Below are 10413 nucleotides of genomic sequence, written 5' to 3'. Positions count from 1 at the left end.
TGAACCTTTTTCATAGTGAGTGCAACAGCTTTTACAGTAAATGTGGTTGAGCGTTTATGAGTTTTCATAACATGTTAATTGCAGTAAAACTGCAGTAAATATGAAGAAGGTGGTATTTATGAGAAGGTGAGGTCACCTCTGTGTGAGTGTAGAGAGCATGTGGCTGAGTCTCAGGGCTCACAGTCACCTGAAAACCGCTGAGAATGCCTGGGAAAACTGATAAAAACACACATGTTCTCTGGCCTTTTGGACACCTGACATGGAGGAGACCATAAACTCAAACCCGGGGGGCTTCATCGAGGTGTTTAAAATCAAAAACAGCCCAACGAACAATTATGTAGCCCTACCGATGTGTGTGCATCTGGCAAGAAAGGAAGAGATGAATTCTTGGAGTGTAAGGACATTGTTTTAGGAGAAAGTAACAAGATAAGTGGTCAAGGGGGTTAAAGCCCCCCTTTTGCAATGGTTCTTTCCTCTTGAAGAGCCTGTCCAAGTGGATCAAGCATTTAGACGTTGTGTTAAAACTTATGAGGAAAAGGACACGAAGCATTTTTGTGAAAAAACTCAGGAAATGTGGGCTTTTGTGCTGATTTTTGCGTTCTCTGTTGGAGCGTCTGAACCCCCCAACAGCACCGCAGAGGTCATAGCTCGAGCTAAACTGATGGTGAGTTCCAGCACATGGAAGTTGGTTGTTTGTGATGCTGCTGCTGCAGAATGGCTGATACTGGGTGCTTTTAAGAACAACACAGAGCTGCCCCAACAAATCGGCTTGTTTCTCTTCCCGCAGGCTCCCAGTGTGGTTGGATGATCCATAAAGAAACTGCCCGAGCTCAACCATTTCCTCATGGAGCGGCTGGCCCTATAGTATCCTTACACTTCTGAACACAGAAGCTGCAAAGTTTTTGTCAATGATATTTGCAAGATTTGGAAAAAAAGTTAAAGCTCCAGTCTCTCAATCAGAAATCATTTAAAACTAGAACAGTTGCATTACCAGCAATAATGTTAGTGTGAACGCTTTTTGCTGAATGTAGTCACTGAAGATGCTGAAGTTTTTTGCTGAAAATGTTCATGCAATTTATTTTAATTGCTGAAAGGATTTTCTGAAAATGCAACAGCTATTTGCATAAAGATAAATTTGCTAAAAGACTGGAAATTTAATTAAAGAACTATGAAAGAACGCTGAAGTTTACCTACATTTTTGAACATTTTTTTTTTTGTGAAATTGCTTAAAAGTCCCCAATAGATGCTAATTTTGCAACAATAGTTTGTGCATTGCGTAAATACTAGCTAAACTTCAAAATAACCTGAAATTCTTCAGTAAACTAAATTAGTCAAAAAAACGTTAGCCTGATGCTAACATAGAAGCTAAACTCCAAATTAGCATAAAAAACCTCAGTAGACAAGAAATTAGCCAAAAATCTGAGCTTGTTGCCAAAATATTATCTTAACTCAAAATTATCAGAAAAAACCTCAGTAGAGGCCAAATTAGCCAAAAAAAGCTAGCATTTTATTTAAAACAAGCTAAACTCTAAAATAGCTAAAACATTCTCAGTAGACAACATTAGTCTAAAACATTAGCCTGTTTCTAATACAGGAGCTAAACTCTAAATTAGCATAAAAAACCCCAGTAGACAAGAAATTAGCCAAAAGTGTTAGCATGTTACTTAAAGATTAGCTAAGCTCTAAATTAGCATAAAAACTCTTAGAAGAGACCAAATTAGCGAAAATAGCTATTAAATTGCTGAAATCCTAACTAAACTCTAAATTAGCATAAAAAACCCCAGTAGACAAGAAATTAGCCAAAAATCTGAGCATGTTGCCCAAATATTATCTTAGCTCCAAATTAGCATTAAAAAACCTCAGTAGAGTCCAAATTAGCCCAAAAAAAGCTAGCATTTTATTTAAAACTAGCTAAACTCTAAAATAGCTAAAACATTTTCGGTAAACTAAATTAGTCTAAAACATTATCCTGTTGCTAATAGAAGCTAAACTCTAAATTAACCTAAAAACTTCAGCACTTAAAAAATTAGCTAAAAGTGTTAGCATGTTGCCCAAATATTATCTTAGCTCCAAATTAGCATAAAAAGCCTCAGTAGAGGCCAAATTAGCCAAAAAGCTAGCACATTGCTTAAATACAAGCTAAACTCTAAAATAGCTAAAACATTCTCAGTAAACTAAATTAGTCAAAAATGTTACCCTGTTGCTAATAGAAGCTAAACTGTAAATTAGCCTAAAAAAAAAAATGGGTGGCAAATAATCCAAAAAGCTTGCACATCTACTTAAAATCTATTTAATCTCCTTAAAATTTTTAAATTTTCATTCTTTCTCCTTCATTTCCTATGAGATATTTTTTGCTCAATATTTCAAAAACTATAAAGTTTATGAATACCAAAAATACAAGCAGTAATGTCCTGAACGAGCCGAATGTTTTAATACTAAGATTGCTAAAGTCTCTGAAAGTGTGATTGAGTTTTTAGGTGCAGAGAGGAGCAGGAGGATCACGATAGTGTGAATGATTAATAAACATTCTCACAACCAAACAAAAATAACTTGGACAGCTCCTTCCTAGCTGTTTTCTTTAACTGCATTCTTCTTCCTGCTCAGTCATAACTTAGAGTACGACTCATCAGAGGAGAAGAAACCCCGTTTGATATTCTACAATGAAAAAGACGAGGTTGTAAAGGTGAGTTGCTGCTGACAGGTGAGACAGGAAATATTCATCTGACATGAATCTTGGTGCAGATTTGAGCTGTTTGCACCAAAAATATTTCATCTATAATCTTTGTGCACGCAGACTGTCCCCGTGAAGAAAATGACGGCGGATGAGATCAGCAACCTTCTGGACTCTCTCGGCTTCTACAAGAGGTCAAAGAAAGGGGAGGAGGTTCCGGAGGAGTTCCAGCACCTCCCTCTGCGGACCCCCAAAGACGAGCTTTGATGAGAGCCGTGGCTGGACTCTGCGTCTGCCATCCGGCCGCATAAATGACGGGTGGCGCTCCAAGGCCGACGAAACACGCCAGGCACCATTCTGAGGACTCGCTGGTCGGACGCCGTCTGCAGAGTTTTAGTCACTGCTAGCTCACACTGTTTTTTTCACAATAAAAGTCCTAAAATGTTTTAGTCGAAATGTTTGCTTCAAAGTAAAAGCGTAAATATGGAAGCGTTTGTGACTCGTAATTCAAAATAAAAGGTAAATACTGGAAATGTTTTTTCATTTTCACAATGTAGCTGCATTACTTGTCTCTTAAAGGACTTTTCCTTTTTCTTCTTCAACATCGCTCATTCTGTAGCTTAATTAAAATTATAAAGAAAATGGCATTTGACATTTAAATTAAAAAAAAAGTTCTCTTGGTAAATTTAGCCCAAAGTTCAATTAGAAAATATCAAATTTAAAAATTAAAAAACATAAACAGAAATGCTTTTTCATTTTCACAATTTAACTGCAAGACTTGTCTCTTAAATGGCTTTTCCTTTTTCTTCTTCAACACCGCTCATTTAGTAGCTTAAATAAAATTATAAAGAAAATGGCATTTGACATTTCATTTTCAAAAAGTCCTCTGCTCAATTTGACCAAAATTCAATTAAAAATATCCAATTTAAAAATAAAAATGCATAAACAGAAATGCTTTTTCATTTTCATAATGTAACTGCATTGCTTGTCATTTTAAAAAAATGAAAAAGCAATTTCCGAAGGGCTTTTTCATTGTATTCTTCAACACCACTCAATCTGTGACATTATTAAAATGATAAAGAAAAGGCCATTTGATATTTCCTTTTCAAATAGTTCTCTGGTAAATTTTAACAAAAATTCAATTAAAAACATCAAATTTGAAATTTAAAATGGATTACCAGAAAAAGCAATCATCCAAATGGCTTTTTCAGCTTCTTCTGACATCAATAACCTGACTAAATTCTATTAAATTAAGGTTTAGAGCTGAATTAGTACAAATGACAGCATTTCATATCACATTTTCTCCAGTCAGCACAATCATCAACTAAGTCAGGCTGGTTCAAGTCGGTTTGTAGTTAGAATTTCTTTCTTTTTTTTCATGACTAATCAGGTTTAGTTGATTTTTCCACACAACTGTTGCTAAACATGTTTCTTCTCTGAAAAAAGGGGGTTAAAAACAGTCCTACAGACTTCTCTCACATTGAGTTGCTTAATAAACTTTGATTATTCGTCATTTAAGTTTGACTCTGCTAGTATTGTCCTCAGAACATTGATACGAAAAGGTCAAACAGTGACCTCCACTGGAGAAAGACTGTACTGCAACAATGTCTTTTTTAATTAATTCAGCGTAACTCGATTGTTCTGTGTGAAAAATGCACTTTGTTGATAAAATAATAGACATTATGATGAAATTCATTTGTAGTATAGAATCCCAGTCTTTATAAACTATTTTAATCCTAGAAATTGAATCTTTTTGCTGACAGAGTGCAGGTGAACGGATGGATACATAGAATCAAAGAACTGAAATGATATCTGATCCTTTGCTGCAAACATTTTTTTGCTAAAACCAATTTCTACGGTATTGTAAAACTTTTTTTAAGTTTTAAAATGATTGAACTGAAAAAGCACATATGGTCAGAGCTGCTGTTAATCCTCATTATTGCTCCTCCTTCACAGTAATCTGATTAGTGCTCATCTCTTTGTGTGAACACGGGTCAAACCGTCTTTTCCTGTTACATGTCCTGAAGCCGGACATGGTCCCCGGCTCTGTCCACGATGCCCGTGTTCTACTCACCGGTACCAGAGACTCTGCAGATGGGCCTGACCTACACGGGGGGTTCTGTGTTCACCAACAACCGGACCGCAGACAGCGACTTCAGCAGGGAGCCAGAGGACGTCCCGGGTTCGTCAGTGACACCAAAGGTTAGCCTGTGTCTTTGTGTCATTGTTTTTATGTGTGTTTGGTGCCTTTGTGTTTCCAGTGGTTAACGAGCTGGTGTCTCATCTTCCTCTTCAAATGCTGCTGTACTTCAACCTGTTTTACTTCCCCTGCTGGTGGATCTCTGCTGTGTTCATGCTGGAAACCAAGGTGACAAAAACCTTATAAATCACGTCCTTCAGCGGTCTATTTACCTAAAACAATTTCTACTACTAGTTTATTTCTCATCTAAAACAAATACTTCAGGTGTACAACTAAGACCAAGTGTGGCTGTAATCTTCTAACATTCTTAAATAAACTCATAAACCTCATTCAGTGCATAAGTGTAAAAATCCATTTCATTATGAGAAACAAGTTTGTTTTTCTTAATTTTACAATTAAAAGTCAGTTTAAGTTCACAGTTTAGATTTTGGAGACATTTTTGTGATTTTGGTCATTTGAAGGACCTTAAAAAAACAAAAAAATAAACCATCTTAATCAGACCTAAACAGTGTTGACTTTGAAAGTTATAATTCAGTGCAACAATTTATCATTCGAAATATGAGGAATTCAAAAAGCACAATATAGTAACATAATACAATACGGTACGATACAATACAGTACATCAGAGTTCAGTACAATATAATAGGGTATGGTGCGGTGCAGTTCAGTACAATACAGTACAATACAGAACAAAACAAAGTACAATGCAATACAACATGATACAGTGCAATTCAAAATGAATAGGATAATACAGTACAATAGAATACAAAACAATACAGTATAACACTATAATATGGTAAGGTATGGTACAGTACAGAACAGTACGGCACGGTATAGTGCAATGCAAGACAAAACAATACGGTACAGTACAATACAATACGGTACAGTACAATACAATACGGTATTATACAATACGGTACAGTACAACACAAGCCAAAATAATACAGTACAATATAATACTGTAAAATAGAGTACATTAAAATACAGTACAATATAGTACAGTACAGTACAATACGATACAGTCCAGTGCAGTACAACACAAGACAAAACAATACAGTATAATACAATACAATACAATATGGTACAGTACAATACAAGATAAAACAATACAGCACAATACAATAAAGTACCGTACCATACAATATAATACAACACAATTCAGTACAATGGCCAGTAGAAAGACTTTACCATCCAGTTATTAGAAAATGAAGGAAGTTACAAACTGAGGATGTTGGAACTTTATACTCAACTTGATAAGACCCACAAAGAAACGTTTCTATGTCTCAGTCACTAAACTCTGGAACAGGTAAAGCACTGAGCTCAAACAGTGTTAAAATATCCACAATTTCAAGAAAATGTATAAAGAAATTGTACATTTGTACATTGATTTATCTTATTTTGAATCAACTTTTTTAATGATAAAGGACGACTGGATTCTGCTCTGACAGAACGATCTGGTTGGATCGTAGGAATAGAAATCGATTCACCGTTACACCTTTAATACCAACGTCTTTTTTGTCTTTTAGTCTTTTGTTTTGTTTGAAGTCAATCATTCCTTTGATTTAAAGAACTAACATTTAATAAGTTCTGATTAGTTGTTTGCATAAAAACCTGATGACATCTACTCTTGTTCCAGTTCTACCACCTAGCCGGGTATTACCAGGCCCTGCTGATCACCGGGCTGGTGCTGGTCACTATCATTGAAGTCATCCGGCTCTATCTGGGTTATGTTGGCAACCTGGAAGAGAAGGTAACACGACCTCTGATGTGTGTCAAACCAACACAGTACAGACATTTTACTATCACTATTTTCTATAGAAAGGTCCAGTCATGCATCAGCAGACACCCAGACTCCCTCCTGTCCTCAGGTTCCAGCGCTGGCCGCCTTCTGGCTCCTGTCTTTCACCTTCCAGCTGCCGGTTTTGCTGTTCTTCATGACCGATGAAGGAACCATCATCCTTCCTCTGGAAAGAGCCATTCACTCCGTCTACCTGCTCTTCCTGCTGGCTCAGATTCTGACCTCCTTCATGGCTCTGAGGACCATGACCCAGAAGCTCACGCTGCTCTTCTATCTGCGGCAGTTTGGCAGGGCGGAGAACCTGCACCGCAGGGCCATGAGTCCCATCCACAGGCTTCCATATCACCGCAGCGTGCTTCCCGTGTCCTCTTTGTCTACTCACAGCTTCCATTAGTGCTAAATGTGTCATTTTGATGCTCAATTTGCTTGATAAATGATTTTGTATTTGTATTTTAATTTATAAATAAATAAGTTGAGGAGATGAGTGTCTATCAGTTATGCTCAAACGGCCACCTCAAGGAATGTCATAAAAATGGAACGTACCATTGTCCTGGGTGTAGTAATGTATTCTGAAGGATAATAGAACATTTAGAACATACAGCTGATGCTGTCGTACGCTCTCCTGGGTAAGTATCCCTGCTGTGTAGGTTATATGGGAGGATTCACATTCTTGTTCAAATATTTTGATTATAAATGTCTGAATGCTTTACCGTCCTTGGGTGCAAGGCCCCAGGAGTGCATGAGATCCACCCTGAGTACCTCAAGTCTCTGGATGTTGTAGGAGTGTCTTGGCTGACACGTCTCTGCAGCATTGCGTGGCAGACAGGAACCGTACCTCTGGACTGGCAGACTGGGGTGGTGGTTCCCCTTTTCAAGAAGGGGGACCGGAGGGTGTGTTCCAACTACCAGGGAATCACACTCCTCAGTCTCCCCGGGAAGGTCTATGCCAGGGTACTGGAGAGAGAGTCCATCCGATAGTCGATAGGCCACGGGAGATAAGTGGAGGTCTAACATTGTTTTAGACATTTAATGCAAACATAAGGATGTTTTCGATGCCTGCATTTAACACAATAAGATGGCGCTTTGAACGGGTAAAAACTGTGTTTTGGATGAGCGGTTTTTACGCGATAAAACTCTGTTTTTTACACCCGTCTAGGGACAACTTCAGACTATGATAGTTCAGACTAAACAGACATTTTCTGACTGTAATTATCACAGTTCTTTGAGTCAGTGAACACACCGGGACTGAAGTTACCATCCTCATTGATCTTAATTGGTCCTTCATGTTAGTCCCGCCCCAACGCGCCACAACGGGGCCCAAAGTTTTTAAACTGAAATTTCCAGATTCAAAAACAAAAATAAAAAGAGTTGAAAGTGAAAAAAAGGTTTGAGATTGAAATTTTGAGTTATGAAATCTAAAAAAAACATTTAAAGCTGAAAATAATTACATTTATTTTAGAATAGCAAAAAGTTTCAGACTTTTTACATTTTTTTGGCCCCCAATTTTTTTTTTATTTGGTTTTATTTGGGTTTCAAATAATTCTGGCCCAAATTTATCTCCATACATTCCTGCCTATATTTTTGTTTTTCATAAATTTTGCTATTTTTAAATTTGACGCAATTTATGCAATTTTGTTTTTGCCATTGAAAGGAGAATTCTTCAATTCTTTGTGCACTATGTGTAACTATGCAATATTGGTATCAAAACGCTCAGTACATTCAGGACTTGCATGGTTGTACTTTTGGTATTTGTATCTTTTACGGATTTTGAATTTTTTTTTAATTTATGTGACTTTTTAAAGAAGTTCCTTAAGTTCTTTTGCAGTTTTGAAACATGTGCAAATTGGTATTAAAAAGTTCAGAACATTTAGCACATTCCTGTTTCTACTTTGGTATTTATACCGTTTACACACTTTATAATTCTACCCGATTTTACAAGAAATTCAATTTTTTGTCTAAATATGCAACTTTAGGTTCTTCAGAAACTTTAGCATTTTGCAAAAGCTTTAGCTTCATAGATTTAGAATTTTCAATAAATCCTTTCAGCAATTACAATCAATTTCTTCAGTTTGTTCAACAAACTGCTTCAGTATCTTCAGCGACCACATTGAGCAAACAGCATTCACACTAACATTATCGCAGGAAATGCAACTTTTCTTGTTATATTAATTGTCGATTAGCAAATACTTCCACAATGTTAGCTTAATATATCACATTTTTATCCTTTATTTACCAAATGAAGCTCTATTTTTGTTTTTCAAACTGTCATTACTTAGCGTTAAAAATGTGAAAAAACTTCCAAATATTCGTGGTGAACATGAAAGATAAACCCTCAGAAGCTTCAGAATAAAACACACCATCAACATTTACCTTTTTTTTAATGCTTTTCGAGACAAAATGGCAAATTCTGGCAATGACCTTCGCATGCACACAATCCGGAAGTGTCTCTATTTATAGGATATTTAAATTAATTACACAAATTACTTCATTTCCTGAAGACAAAGGGCTCATATGACGTGACAGAAAGCATAGTTCTGCAGCGTTTCGGGGTGTCTCTTCTCCTCTTTCTTTGCTGTTTCTAGAAGAATCAGTGATAGTGACTCCCTCACATCAGATCACTAACGTTAGCATTTGAGACTCCAGATGCAGGATCCTAAAGTGAGACTGCAGCAGAGCTGTAACCATTCCCGGCCACAGAGAGGCAGTCTGTGATCAGAGGAGCGGCGCTCTGCAGAGTCCAGCAGCAGGACAGATTATCATGCAGTCCGTGTGCTGATCAGGAAAGCCTCTGGCAGAGCGATAAAGGTTAGACCTGTCTGCAGCTGAACGAGATGTAATATTTGAGGATATATAACTTCAGCTTGATTGAACATGGAATCGAGCTGGAGGTAAAGATTCACATGAAACTGATCATTTAAGCGGCGCCAAAAGATGAGCAGCGTGCTGAGAAAATGCCAGGAAATGATCTGTTTTGAGGGTTTTTTCATCTGAATTTAAAATGTTGTTTTGCAGGAGGAACGGCATGCTCAGGCTGAACTTGGTGCTTATTATGTCTTTGCGGTGAGAAATTATTTAGAGTGGGGCGCACAAGAAAGTCAACAAGCTGTTCTGGGAAATAACATGCTCCACATTCAAGGAACTGCAATGTTTTCCACCAAAAAATGGTCAAAAATGTCCAACGTTTAACATCAGAAGCATTTCTAGTCCTGTTTAGATCATGGAACCCAAAACTGTTTTCCTTTGTTCCACAAACGCCGCTCCATATGCAGCAGATTCACCAAACGCATGAAAAGTCTTCTGGCATTTTAGCGTTTAATTAAAAAGTGAAATTCATTTGTTTGATCATCAGAGTGGAAACAAAACAAAGCGGGAAGGTGTTGTGCTTGATGTGCAGAGATGAACCAAATGTCTGCGGATGTGGAACAGATTATGGAGGTTTTGATGTTAAACACTTTGTCATTTATGGGAGATAATTCATCTCAAAGTCATTTATAAATGTTTCTGTTTTTTGCTCATGGAAGCAAAAAAAGTTCAACTAGGAAACATTTCTGGACACAGAGATTCTTGGAGTTTTTTAGTCTGACTTGTTTGGTTTTATGTGGTTGTATTCCGTTTCCAGGTTTCCTTCAATCACACCAGATTTAACACTAGAATTCCTGAGCCTGCGCAAATTTGCGCAGGGAAGAGTCCCCCCCTCTAGTCCGAGAGCCCATTGTTGTGTCATGGTGGGTCACTGATGAGCCA

The 10413-nt window shown here is 37.3% G+C and overlaps 2 protein-coding genes across 2 annotated transcripts; both read left to right on the top strand.

The window, feature by feature from the left end:
* The first annotated feature begins 351 nt into the window (after window positions 1-351).
* On the top strand, window positions 352-3204 carry selenoe (selenoprotein e). Its single transcript, XM_024275796.2, has 4 exons — window positions 352-664; window positions 788-864; window positions 2605-2683; window positions 2795-3204. Exons 1-4 carry the CDS (start codon window positions 572-574, stop codon window positions 2936-2938), a joined length of 393 nt encoding a protein of 130 aa, XP_024131564.1. The 5' UTR covers window positions 352-571; the 3' UTR covers window positions 2939-3204.
* Window positions 3205-4726: 1522 nt separating this feature from the next.
* zgc:112294 (transmembrane protein 17A) lies at window positions 4727-7179 on the top strand. Its single transcript, XM_024274915.2, has 4 exons — window positions 4727-4853; window positions 4933-5039; window positions 6508-6621; window positions 6740-7179. Exons 1-4 carry the CDS (start codon window positions 4727-4729, stop codon window positions 7061-7063), a joined length of 672 nt encoding a protein of 223 aa, XP_024130683.1. The 3' UTR covers window positions 7064-7179.
* Window positions 7180-10413: the final 3234 nt, after the last annotated feature.

Source organism: Oryzias melastigma, linkage group LG9 (assembly GCF_002922805.2).
Source record: "Oryzias melastigma strain HK-1 linkage group LG9, ASM292280v2, whole genome shotgun sequence".
Classification (NCBI taxonomy): Eukaryota; Metazoa; Chordata; class Actinopteri; order Beloniformes; family Adrianichthyidae; genus Oryzias; species Oryzias melastigma.
Note: the sequence above shows the minus strand (reverse complement) of the source record. Positions and strands in the feature narration are given on the sequence as shown.